Below are 14,005 nucleotides of genomic sequence, written 5' to 3' on the forward strand. Positions count from 1 at the left end.
AAAAACATGAAAGAGAGAGCATAGCGTCCTGGTTTTGAAAGAACTGCTCTTGCTACCTGTATCTTTCAGGATAGATTTTCTAGTTTTTCACCTGTGTTTAAAACTCTAGATGGTGTACCTCACTTACTCTATGTTCCAGCACATGATCTTAGATGTGCAGATTCTGGCTTTCTGCAGAAACTTTCTGTAAAATACGTAACTGTAGAGAGGCCTCTTTCTGTTATTATGCTAAACTGTGGAACTCACTTACCTTTTACAATTAGACAGTTAAAAACACATTTAAAAGCATCTTTTTAATCTGGATTTGATTTACTTTTTCACTTCTGTTACTGTGCTTCACTCTATTTCATTACTATTTTTCGTGTGCTTTTGCTTTTAAATGTAAAGCACTTTGAGCTGCTACATGCAAGTTATTATTTTTAGTAACTGTAGTATTAGAATTAGTGTTATTTTATGTTCATTTATAGCCTTTTTGGAACAAAACGACAACACAGAATTCCTTTCTTTTGCCAAATTTTCTGAGGCTCTCTTTGTTTCACTTGTACGTGTTGTGCCCAGCTATTTAAAGTTTTAGTCGACTAGTATGCTCTTCAGGGTTAAACGAAAATTAGTACAAATAGAAGGAAATTGTCTTTCAGCATCAGCTATTCTAATATGTTAAAGCCTGACCCTGAGAGGAGGCCAGGCCTGATAATCTTCAGCCTCAAACGGGGACTTACCAGAGCCGTGCTTAGACTCTGACTTGGCCCAGTGATGAGTCGCGCGGCCTCTGATTGGCTGAAATCCACGAAGGGCTCCGTTGCTCGCTCTGATTGGTTGATCAGTCGGTGGGCGGTCGAATCGCTTCTCCGCAGAAGATGTTAGCGAGCTAAGCTGTGGTTTTGAAACTCAGTGCGGAGGAAAAGTGCTATCGGGAAGGTTGGAGTCTGTCGGTCAAGAAAGCTAATCTTATACGTTATTTATATCGTTTCACGGGGGAAGCAACATGGCTTCGGGTGGAGAGTAAGTAAAACTAAGCCATTCTGTAGCAATTGTGTACAAATGTTCACATACTAATATATTTCTCTTATTTACTCAGAAGTTAGCAAGTTTACTAACGTTAGCCACCGTCGCAGGTTAGCTAGCTTTCGGCCAGTATGGCACGCTCTTGGCGAAAATAACGAATTTACACACGACATGGCCTCGACTAATGCGATATATATATAATTTAACATGTTCTCTTTTGCGTTTGCTATCTCCTTTTTATGTAAACGTGGCTAACTAGCTGAGAACTATTGATAGCTGACTAGTATTATTAGCTCACTAGCTGCTCGGCTGGTTTGTCCCAGCTAACAGACCATACTGAGTCATTCTCTGGCTTTGGCCTACCGGCATCAGGCATGTTTATAACCTCGGAGTCATTGTCCGATCGCCAAACTTGCTAGCAAGCTATTAGCTGAACATGTCATGGCATTTGGGTGAATAAAGTTGGACTGCGTTTACTGTGTTAGCTGTGTATAGGTAGTGCTCGTGAGGTCCGGCAGACCGATGACTGTGTGTTAGCTAACACTAGCTGGCTAACTAGCATCTTCCAGGCTGACATTTCAGTGTATAAGAAACTCGCCTTCGTGGTCACAGCTAGTTTTGTGTCGGAATAGGCCAAATATAAACGGGTTTCATTTTCAGTAAACTCCAAGAATGGTTCTCCAAAGAATAGCTCACGTCGAATCAGTTTCAGACGATTTCACTGCTTGCTAGCCCGTTATTGTGTTAGCGTTTTAGCTAGCGCGATGTCGAAGCATTTGCTGTGTCATTCGGACATCTGACAAGGCTAATGTAACGTTACTGATCTAACTGAGTTCTAGCTAACTGGACAAATGACTCCTATTTACAGGTTGAGGGGAAGCTCAAAGGAAATTACTTGGGGAACAACAGGAAGCACTTTTGTAGCTGTAACTGCTAGCTAACATTAATTTATGCACCAACGCAGGTTAGCCAGCTAATTCTATTTACTTAACGTTAGCTCTCTGGCTATTAATGTTGACAGGACTGCGCTAGCTTTGCCTCACATATGCAGATGTTGGCCTTTCGAAACATACGAAACCATTTTCTCCGAATAATTTTGTCCACAAGCTGCCAAATGAAACATTTTTTTTTCGACATTTTTTCAAATGTGTGTTTATTGTTTGTCAGCCCCGGTGAGGAAGAGCTAGCGAGCTCCGTTAGTCGTTCCGGAGTTGACCGTGTTTTGTAGAAGGATCTAGAGTCTAACGATAGAGCAACACTGGTTAGGTAACCTAGCAGTGCTTTAACTCGGGATCTGTGAGTTCTGAAGAATTGCGAACCCATGTCGGTGAAGTGTTTTTAAAAGTTACCTTTCACTTTCGACTTCACTGAAATGTAACTTGATTTCCTCTACGCAATACTGCCGAGTCTTTATGCTTGAATTATTTATTTAGTCACTGAAGTCTTTTTTTCCCCCCTTTTTTCTGAACCATTTTCACTCAGATCCAAAAATGATGATCTTTCTACTGCCATTCTGAAGCAAAAGAACAGACCTAACAGGTTGATTGTTGATGAATCCATCAATGAAGACAACAGTGTGGTCTCCCTCTCTCAGGTGTGTCCTTCATGCACTGCTCCTTGATGAATGTGTTTCAGTGCTTTATTGCCTTATTAGTAAGTGGTTGATTTTTATTATTTTTTTATTATTTATTTTATTTGTGTTTTAATTAGGCTAAAAAAAAACAAAACATACAACTTCAATATTGCCTGTAACATTCATTTAACATTAATTTCCCCAATTAACTACAATAGACTAAAATAAAATTATAAGTAATCACAAATATAAGGGGTGGAGTTCAGTAGTTTGATAACAGAGGGGTAAGTGCTGTTATGAAACTGAGATTTTCTGCATGAGGTACTTTGAAACGTTTTGCCAGGAGGGAGCACTTTAAAAAGGTACTGTGCTGGGTGTGATTCATCTGCATAGTCAGAATGTCTTTTCCATTCTGAAGATCTATATAGAAGCTCTGATTTTGAGACACCCAGGTCATATAATTCATGTGCCTGGCATGTTTGCAGGCCAAGATGGATGAGCTTCAGCTTTTTAGGGGGGACACTGTGTTGCTGAAGGGTAAGAAGAGAAGAGAAACTGTCTGCATCGTGCTGTCTGATGATACATGCTCTGACGAGAAGGTGCGCATGAACAGGGTGGTCCGCAACAACCTTAGGGTGCGCCTTGGAGATGTCATCAGGTGACCATATGTTTATCTTTTTTCTTTTAATGAACTGTTTAAAAAAGGGAAAAAAGTTTAAGCCTTGATAACTGCTCTTAAAATATATTACATTAAACACTTTTTCTAAATAATTTTGTTTTGTTTGTAGCATTCAGCCATGTCCAGATGTGAAGTATGGGAAACGCATCCATGTTCTGCCCATAGATGACACAGTGGAAGGGATCACTGGCAACTTATTTGAGGTGTACCTCAAGCCGTATTTCCTGGAGGCTTATAGGCCAATCCGCAAAGGTAACCGCTAAACCTTTCCAACATGTTCAGTTTGTTTCTGTAGGACTTTTGGGTATTATTCCAAAAAATATTAAAAATGAAGGTTTTATTTAACTTTCATTTTAATAATAATAATAATACCTTTTGTATTGTCTAGACTATAACATTGCTGACATGCCCCCGTAGGTGATATCTTCCTGGTGAGAGGAGGCATGCGTGCTGTAGAGTTTAAAGTGGTGGAGACTGACCCAAGCCCTTACTGTATAGTGGCTCCAGACACAGTCATTCACTGTGAAGGGGAACCTATCAAGCGCGAGGTATGTTCATAATGTGAAATTTATTCATTTTTTTAATAATGTGACATTAGTAAACATCCATGTGTAAATGAACATACTTTTAATGTGTGTGCAGTGACTAACCTGTGAGAGCAGCCACTAAATAACTGAAATTGACCAGTGTAGTCACACACTACATTTCACCTTAGTTGCCTTAACCTTGCTCCACTGAGTATTACTTAGTAAGAAAGTTATTCTTCTGGGAGTTCCCTTGGATGCTTGAGAGCTTTAATAGCAGATGAGTGGAGGAAATTTGTCTCTGGGTTTTGTTCTATAAAACAGTGATTAAAATTTGAAGTATGCAATTTTTTTTTAATTCTGTTGACTGTTAACCAGCCATCATTAGTTGGTGATTAATGATTAATCAACAAGCCTGAAATCAATGACATGACTCAACAAAATAAAAGAAATGGATTAATCTGAAATCTGATTGGCTGAGCAGGGTTTGAAGCTTCTGCCCTAACCCTAGCACGTACGAGTGCACATATCAATTGAATTCTGAAGTTATGCATTGAGATATTATTAAAGATATAAGGGCCAATCATAATCACGTGTATGAAGTAAATGGGGCCCGAAACCATTTTAGCCTACATAAGAACCCAGTTTTGTTTAAACCCAGGGCTGACAACTTTATCATTGCATGACCAGAAACTAAAACATGGATGAAGTGACTGGAATATAATGATGCGCTATTAATAGTTTTATAATCTAGTTATTTACCACTCTTTACTAGTTCTTGTAGGTGTTTGCTTCAGATATATTGTTTTAGTGCTACTGACCCCTAAAAACTGCTCCCAAACACCAGCATTTTTAGCAGCATGCTTAATTTGTGGCAGGTCTGTTTTGCTTATTGCACCCTCCTTCGGTTCACTTTCAAGCTGAATGATAATCCTAATTATTTACATTTATCATAAAACATCTTGGTAAGTGTGTGCAGATCTCATTGCACCAATGAGAATGTATTTTGTCACAACATTGAGCTCTGTATTTGATGTCAAAAGTGGTATTATGTGTCTTTTGTAGTGGTATTAAGTTACATGGTTCCTGTTGAAATTTAAGTCTTTGAATCGAGAGATTCTGAGTATTCCTTTGTACTAGGACTGGGTGATATAGACCAACAACCACAGCTACATTGCTACACATTGGTGAGCCCTTAGCGTGATGTGCTTAAAGATCGGCTTGTGTTGTTTTTGAACTGAAATTATTTGTTTCTTGGATCATCTGAATGCTCTGAATAATCTAAACTACCATAGAAACATTTGTAATTGGTCAAGATGAACAAAACATTCAGTGATAAGCATATAATGCTGCAGCACTATATATACTATGCAGCTCTGTTTTGTTCTCATGTAACCCAAATGTGATTCCTGTTGCCAGGATGAGGAGGAATCGCTCAACGAGGTGGGCTATGATGACATTGGAGGTGTCAGGAAGCAGCTGGCTCAGATCAAAGAGATGGTGGAGCTCCCACTCAGGCACCCAGCACTCTTTAAAGCCATCGGAGTGAAGGTAAGACTTGCTCATTGGAAGACGTGGAGCACAAAATTACAGGCTTGTTAAGAGATACTAATGGTGTAACCTTGCTTTACTGTTAAGCCTCCCCGTGGCATTCTGCTGTACGGACCCCCTGGAACTGGAAAAACTCTCATTGCTCGTGCTGTTGCAAATGAAACTGGAGCATTCTTTTTCCTAATCAACGGTGAGGCAAACATATATATTTATAATCTGTAGTTTAAGGTTTATTTGTTTTATGAATGTTGACTTTTTTTTATTATTTTTTTTTCCTTCCCCCCAGTAGTACTGCTTGGGAACTTGTAGTTGTAGAAATATTATTGATGCATGTTCTCAATTCCACAGGTCCTGAAATCATGAGTAAACTGGCTGGAGAGTCTGAGAGCAACCTGCGTAAAGCTTTTGAAGAAGCTGAGAAGAACGCCCCTGCCATCATCTTTATTGATGAACTGGATGCTATTGCACCCAAGAGAGAGAAGGTGAGAAACAATTCACATCTTAATCATTGCAGTGTTTGTGGGTATGTATTACTTTTACATTATCTTTGGGTGATTATACTTTTTTTTTTTCTTAATTCCACCACTGGAACATGGATAAACAAATTAACATTTAGTCTGAATATTGAACATTTGCTTCTAGTGGTCCGGTTTCGTTCTCTTTGATGTGGATTATTGTAAAGACTTTGGTGTGTCTTCTGTAATGTATTCTGGAATGAGTTCCTGTGGTGCAGTAAGCTGATCTGTTTCTACCTCAACAGACACACGGTGAAGTGGAGAGGCGCATCGTGTCTCAGCTGCTCACCCTGATGGACGGCCTGAAGCAGAGGGCTCACGTAATCGTCATGGCAGCCACCAACAGACCCAACAGCATTGACCCAGCTCTCAGGCGATTTGGTGAGCTTGCTGCACCTCAGTTTTGAAACGTGTAGACATTTAAATTTGTGTTTTTTGATGACCATTTATAATCGAGTAAGGAGGAACATTTCAATAATCCAGTCAAACTTTAAGGGACAGTACAACATTACTGATATCAGACTGCAGTTTTCAGTTTTTCTTGATTGCCGAACACACTGGGCCTCGTTTACCAATATCTTCTTAAGGGTTTAATTTTTTTTGTTGTGTTTTTTATTTTAAATTGTTCTTCAGAAATGCCACAAGAAAATGTCTGTCAAATTCATGTGTTCTTAAACTGCAGAAGTATTCGCACCTTTGTGCTCTTGAGTGTGGATGTGGGTGTGTGTAGATTCTCTTCTTACTCAAGACAAATCCCAAAAGGAAAACATTGGTGAATGTCAATCTTCATAAAAACTGCATAAGTGGGTTTTTTCTTAAGAATGGTTGGTGACTGAGGCCCATTGAATGTAACCAGGGTGCACTTAATTTTTCATTGTCTTCTTAACGTAATGAAAGTTTTGACTTCAAGTCTTTATTTTTGTGTATCGTTTAATGCCTCAGTGACTAACCAGTTGATGCTAAACCAATAAACCCTAGGCTAGAAATATTCTAAAGCTGAATATTTGGTAGCACTGTTTGCAGATTGAATTTTCAGGGCCACTGTATTACCTTGCTAAGGTATTTCCATAGGCTATTGCATTCTTTTCTAATACTACTACTACTACTAATTCTGTACCAGAACTGCTTTAGAGAAAACAGAAATTAAACATTTAAATTTTAGTGTTGAATTGAGACTTTGGTCATTTCTACACTGAATACCTGTAAAACATGAGGAGAACATTTTTAATGGCAGTCATAAGATTCTAAATATCTGCACATCTGTGAACAGCTGTTAAATCAGCAACCAGTTTTCATCTGTATAAAAAGAGTAAATTCCTTGTTATATTCTTACACTGACACACAGTGAATTAAAGTATTTAATGCAACAGACATACTGCACTAAAAAAGGTTGAATAGGTTTTAAGTAATACTTGAAACGTCTTCTAAATTTTGATTTTGACTAAGTGGTGAAGTCTATGGTGGAGATGCACAATATCACAATTATATCATTTCAGACAGATTTATTGTATTGTTGTACTCTGGCGGAGCAGAAAGTTAAGCAACACAGGATTACTGTGCTAAAATCTATGCATTTCATGTATTTTGCTGCACTTACAACTCTGTACAGGAAAAAAAAAAAAAATTATACACACACCAGTACTGTGTTTTTCACACTTGAGGCTCAAACGCTGTGGCAGAATGTCAGTTCTCACAAACTGCATTACTGGTAAATGGCCATCTTAAGTCATCAGACAGTTAGACTAGTAATTAGGTATACACTTTTTTTGAAATGTAGTCAATTTCATATCCAACAGTATATTTCTAATATCTCAGTATTGATTGCTGTATGAAGTGTTGGGTCATTATTGAACATTTTATTATGGCTTTCTGTTGTAGATTGTTGATGACGTCCTGAATTGAATTTTTGTGGTGAAAGATAGGGGTCTTAAATTTGATTACTGGAATATAGGCTCAACAGCAGCTTGGAGTCACTCAGTAACCCATGGAGGCAAAGTCTAGAATAGATAAATGTAGAGGTGGGCGAAATAGCAAAATATTATATCAAGATACTTAAGTGTTCTACAAATACTGACAGTGTCACAGTAACGAGCCCCAGATGAATGTCTTTAGTAACTTTATTCTCACCTAAAGATGCTGAAATTCTCTCTTGCACTGTATTATTGTACTTTGTTCATCGATTTCTTTTGAGAAATGACTTGTAACATTATAAGTGGAAGGAAATGTCCTAAGGAGTTCAGTATGAACAAACTGTTCATTCTTCAATGCTGGCAAGTACAGTGTAAGCTTGGAGTATCAAGCCTGCCCTGTGTTGTAAAGGCTTTGAACTAGACTGGGCTCATGGATTTCATGCCGTCTTGAAATTTACTTTCTTGTGCTCTGGTCAGTCACATTACAATAATTACTTATTCACTCTTCTTACAGGACGCTTTGATAGAGAGGTGGACATTGGCATTCCTGATGCGACAGGAAGACTGGAGATCCTGCAGATCCACACCAAGAACATGAAGCTGGCTGACGATGTGGACCTGGAGCAGGTTTGTTGTCTTTGTCTTTGTGTTTGCTAGGGTAAACACTCATTGGTAGGTTTATTGCATGCCTGGCAAGTTATGTTGTCAAACAGGTTAAGAGGTTGGCATGGAGGAGGAGGATGGCATTTCTTCACATCCCTTGAAATGTCATTGCTTTGTTTTTGTTGAGCCTTTGAAATAAATACTTGAATATTTCTTTGATACATTTTTGGTGAATCCAGCTGTTTAAAGAAATGCCCCCCTTTTGTGTAAGAAGTGTTGTTGGTGTTGGTCATTTCTGCAGTTCCGTTATAGGCAGCTGTAAGCATAATTTTCATTTATGCACTTTTAATTTTGAAAAAAAAAGATGAGTGGGTTTTAGTAAAGCCCAGTTTCAATACCTCAAAAAACCATGCCCCTGCCAACTTTGCTTTCACTCAAAATTGTGTAGCACCTGGGTTTTAAAAGTGGGCACTCGGAGCGCACATAGAGGAGGGGACAGCGAGGAATGGATTTTCTAATCAGATTCACTTCGTCTTTGCTAAATTTGCCTCAGTGAGTTAATTAGGTAGTTATGTAACCTTTGTAATGCAGAACATTTTTTGAGTATTGTGAATGTAAGGGGGGGAATTCCATTGGTTTGAAGTGACTTGTTTCTGAAGTCAACACACATGCTGGCTCAATCCCTTTGCCTCACTAGGGTTAACTTCACTTGGCCCTTAATAAGGCATCAGTTATTCCCCCAAGAGGGTAATCATAAGGCCAAGTTGGGGAGGGCATTTTAGAATGAGGCTTGTTTTTGAAGGAGATGGAATAAAACATTTATAAAACTTTTTTTAAGGAGTTTTTCTTTTTTATTTTTTTTTAATAATACTTGCCAATACAATAAAGAATTACCATCAAAGCACTAAAATCTAGCTGTTTTTAAATGATGTGCATTAGCTAGCAATGCTGACTACTTTAGATACCTTTGAACGAGTAGTGCTGCAGTTGAGAAGAGTGAGTTTTGTTCCATGTCAGAAAAGCACTTCTGTTCAGCTGTAGGTTAACTGTTTCATAGTTTTGCTACTGTCTCTTTCAACAACAGTCTCTGTAGCACAGTGACAGCAGGAATCACAGGCTGATGCATCTGAGGAGCTCACTTGTAGAGTTTTATGTCTGAAGTATTTTGTTTTGTTTGGCTGGTTGAGCTGTAGCTGAATGTCCTCTACGGCCAGACATACACTGTGATTTTTGGAAATCTTTTCTTTGTTAACTTGCGCTGTACGTTTGAATAGTGTGGACAAAGCCTATGATTTATGTACACGCACTGTACGAAAATACTTGGTCCATGCTTCATGAAATGCAGCTCCTACAGACAGCTCTGTCCATGACCAATTTCGAATAAAGCTGTTTCATTCAAAATAACTTTTTTTTTTTTTTGTGCCGATTACTGAGCAAAGAGAATCTGAGCAGCACTGCTAACACTGTGCTGTGAAACTGAAAGCAGGCGGTGATGTACACAGTAGTTCATGTGATGTACACGTTTACACCTTGCAATTCTACTCAGTCAAACAGTCAAGTCCGCATATAGGGACTGTGGTAGCAGTGCTCCTGTTTGTTAGCCTATATTTCTCCACCCTGTATTGGGGAAGCAGTTGTGATTGTGTGTGTTTAAAATCAATGTATTCCTTGTGGGGAATATGCCACTGCTATGCCATATGTTTAAAGTGACCAGTGACTTTGTGTCCGGCCTTGAGAGTCAGTAGCGCTTCTCTGTGAGCAGCGTGTCCTTCACTGCCAGCTTGAGTCGTTTGTTCATTAGCGCTGTATATGTTACAGTACCAACGCTTGAATAGTTTAAACTCTCCTTGCTGATCAATGATGTTTGACATTTCAGGTTGCCAACGAGACTCATGGCCATGTGGGCGCTGATCTCGCTGCCCTGTGCTCAGAGGCTGCACTGCAGGCCATCCGCAAGAAGATGGACCTCATCGACTTGGAGGATGAGACAATTGATGCAGAAGTCATGAACTCTCTGGCTGTCACCATGGATGACTTCAGGGTATGAATGTTAGCTTAACTTCTGAATGTGTAATTCAGTACAATGAAAGTCATGTACTGTAAGTTCCCTTTTCAGAGAAAACAAGAACTTAGATGGAAGTTGGAGCTTATGGTTCAGTGTAGTTATGCATGTTGCCAGTAAGTAATTCTTTTGTTCTGCTTCGCAGTGGGCCCTGAGCCAGAGCAACCCATCTGCTCTTCGTGAGACAGTGGTTGAGGTGCCCAATATCACCTGGGAGGACATCGGAGGCCTTGATGATGTCAAGAGAGAACTTCAGGAGCTTGTGCAGGTAACCAGCTTATCCTCTTCTCTTGTTATCCTTTTAGATTCTTGGGATCTTTGATGTTCTGGTTTGTCTTGATGTGCACTTTCTTTCTCCTCTTCCTTGTAGTACCCAGTGGAACATCCAGACAAATTCCTTAAGTTTGGTATGACCCCATCCAAGGGTGTGTTATTCTATGGACCACCTGGTTGTGGTAAAACTCTCCTGGCTAAAGCTATTGCCAATGAGTGCCAGGCCAACTTCATTTCTATCAAAGGACCTGAACTGCTCACCATGTGGTTTGGGGAGTCTGAGGCCAATGTCCGTGAGATCTTTGATAAGGTAAGAGAGACCTGAAAATCTAAACACTTCAAAATCTAATCCCTTAACACCCCTTAGCCTCCTTCACCTTTTTAATATACACAGAAGGAGAATGCCAGGAGAATAGCAAACTTTCTGCATAATTCAGTTGATAAGATGTAAACTGAGTTATGCTGAATGTTTTGATGTCAGCTGCTTCATTCTGGAGACACTTAAGTCACAATTGTATATGTGGTGGTGATGAAAACCAGACATCTGAAGCATTCAGTGTCTTTAAAAGCTACCTCACCGAACATTACACAAAATAGAAAGAAAATACATTGCTTTACAATAGTCGTCAACATGACACATTAAAAACTTGTACCTGTAGGTTTTCTGGTCGTTTTGGATGATAAATAAAATGGCAATATTTGCATTGTAGATGGTACAACACATGGTTCCTATAATAACTACTGTTATAAAGTTTAGTCACTTTGAATGATTTAACACCTCAACATTTAAATAATGCAGAAGTTAAAAACCGTGTAATTTCCTTTTAAGAAGTTTCGATTATTTGAAGGTGAAAATAGAATTTATACTGTATGATGAACATGGCTGATTCTTTATTCTGCAGGCCCGTCAAGCTGCCCCCTGTGTGCTCTTCTTTGATGAGTTGGACTCCATTGCAAAGGCCCGTGGTGGAAGTGTGGGTGATGGTGGTGGAGCCGCTGACCGTGTCATTAACCAGATCCTGACCGAAATGGATGGCATGTCCAGCAAGAAGAACGTCTTCATCATCGGAGCCACCAACAGACCAGACATTATTGACCCTGCCATCCTCAGGCCCGGTCGTTTGGACCAGCTCATCTACATCCCACTGCCCGATGAGAAGTCTCGCATGGCCATTCTTAAGGCTAACCTCAGGAAGTCCCCCATTGCCAAGGTAAATTTGACTAGAAGTTAGTAGTGGGTGGTACACCGGTTTGTATCCTTCCTCGGATATTTGAGTTTTGTCATAACCGTTATACCTGTATGCTACAAATAAGTATTAATAACATGATATACAAACAGTAAAAAAACACTACAGCTAGCCTGTTTAGCTGAGTGGCTGAGTCATGGATGTTTGCCCTTGAGCATTTCCCACTGTCTGGTCCATTGTATATGAAGTAGTTCACTTTGTTTTCAAAGCAGGAGACGCAAGGAATGGCCAGTCTTTTGGGATTAGCTTAGTGGCAGCAGCTTACTTGGTCAGCTACATCAGATGACTCTGCAGTCTTAGTGTTAGGGCTTTGTCTGCGCAACAGACACTGGTCTAGCTGTTACTAATAGCATGGGTGACCTGTAATATTTTCAAAATATCAGCAGTGTCTGATGATCAGAGGACGAGTGTGTCTGACATACATTAGACAAATGACTTGAGAAATTTGACAAGCTGAAGTTGGCTTATTTGCATGTCCCATTCCACTGGAAATGGGAAGCAGCTACATTCAGGCTGCTGTACAGGTACAGAATGTAACTGTTGTTCCATTTAAGATGGGATGAAAAATTAGGGGGGGGGGCTGTCATTTAAAGCATTGTAGAAATTCAGACGCAAAGAATTTGGCTCTGTTTTTGTTGGGCCATTGGGGTTGTTTGGGAAGCAATATTGACATTTTGCATGTGTACTGGAAGAAGTGTGCGTTAGTAACTTTGCTTTCTGTCACTCAAGGACGTGGACCTGGACTTCCTGGCCAAGATGACCAATGGGTTCTCCGGTGCTGATTTGACAGAGATTTGCCAGAGAGCCTGTAAGCTGGCCATCCGTGAGTCCATTGAGAATGAGATCAGGAGGGAACGTGAGAGACAGACCAACCCCTCAGCAATGGTTTGTTTGTTTGTTTGTTTTCAGAACTCTTATCGTAAATAGTAATTGTAGAGGACTTGTTCGATCCAGCAGATATCAATGGCTGATCCTTCAGTTTTCTTCTTTATATTCAGGAGGTGGAGGAGGATGACCCCGTTCCTGAGATCAGGAAGGACCACTTTGAAGAAGCTATGCGCTTCGCCCGCCGCTCCGTCAGCGATAACGACATCCGCAAATACGAGATGTTCGCACAGACCCTGCAGCAAAGCAGAGGCTTTGGCAGCTTCAGGTAAAGACTAAGAAAAGTTGTTTGTTTGTTTGTTTAAACATCTTATTGATACTTTTTAAGGACTCTGGAATTTAAGTAATATGGCACAGCAACTGCTGTTGCTAAATTGTGACTATAAGGCATTTTCTTTGGTTGCTTATTAATTATGAAATCTCCTGTTCTAGATTCCCCTCCAGTAACCAGGGAGGAAGTGGACCAAGCCAGGGCTCTGCTGGCGGCAGTGGAGGGACCATCTTCAATGAGGACAACGATGATGACCTCTATGGTTAAATGTGACCACATGGCTGATCTACCCAAATACAGGCCACCATGTACAAAACAGAAAACCAACCGATGAAAATTCCACATTTTTAGGACTCTGTGCTTCTTTGATGGTTTTTTTTTCTTTTTTTTTCTTTCTTTTTCCGTTTTTTTATTATTATTATTATTATCCTCTTTTCCTCCTCTCTTCCCCCCCATTGTTGGAGAAAAGCATGTAGCTGCTTGTATTTTGCTCTGGTTTGTGATTACTGCAGAACCTTGATCTTAACGTAATGTGGGTGGGGGTGCGTTTAAGTGAATAAATACACGGTAGAGTGGCTTCATTCTTAACTTTTCACAACCTCTACAAGCAGCTTTAGTGGCGGGATTTAATGCTAGCCTGTTGAAAGAATAAAAAAAAAAAGGAAAAAAAATGCTAATGACTTCATTTTTTATGAATGTAGCATATAATGTATTACAAGTTTGAAAAATGTTAAAATAAAGTTCACAAAATGGGCCCAACTTTAACTGTGTCTGTCAGATCTCTAGTTTATGTTCTAGCCTTGTTAAGCTATTGGTTGGGTGGGTTGTAACAGATTTCAAAATGTGTTATCTAAAGAAAGAGTGGGCAATGCGGTGATGTGTTATCGTAATTATGATAAATTACGTT

At 39.7% G+C, this 14,005-nt stretch overlaps 1 protein-coding gene across 1 annotated transcript; it reads left to right on the forward strand.

The window, feature by feature from the left end:
• The first annotated feature begins 864 nt into the window (after nt 1–864).
• LOC118827618 (valosin containing protein) lies at nt 865–13,863 on the forward strand. Its single transcript, XM_036599049.1, has 17 exons — nt 865–1,002; nt 2,488–2,599; nt 3,064–3,236; nt 3,367–3,509; nt 3,675–3,805; nt 5,201–5,332; nt 5,420–5,522; nt 5,681–5,814; nt 6,093–6,228; nt 8,272–8,384; nt 10,237–10,401; nt 10,568–10,690; nt 10,793–11,005; nt 11,598–11,906; nt 12,672–12,827; nt 12,941–13,095; nt 13,260–13,863. The coding sequence occupies exons 1-17, from the start codon at nt 986–988 to the stop codon at nt 13,363–13,365; spliced, it is 2,421 nt and encodes an 806-aa protein (XP_036454942.1). The 5' UTR covers nt 865–985; the 3' UTR covers nt 13,366–13,863.
• The last annotated feature ends 142 nt before the right edge of the window (nt 13,864–14,005 follow it).

The sequence above is a fragment of the Colossoma macropomum genome, unplaced genomic scaffold (genome assembly GCF_904425465.1).
Source record: "Colossoma macropomum unplaced genomic scaffold, Colossoma_macropomum, whole genome shotgun sequence".
NCBI classification, from domain to species: Eukaryota; Metazoa; Chordata; class Actinopteri; order Characiformes; family Serrasalmidae; genus Colossoma; species Colossoma macropomum.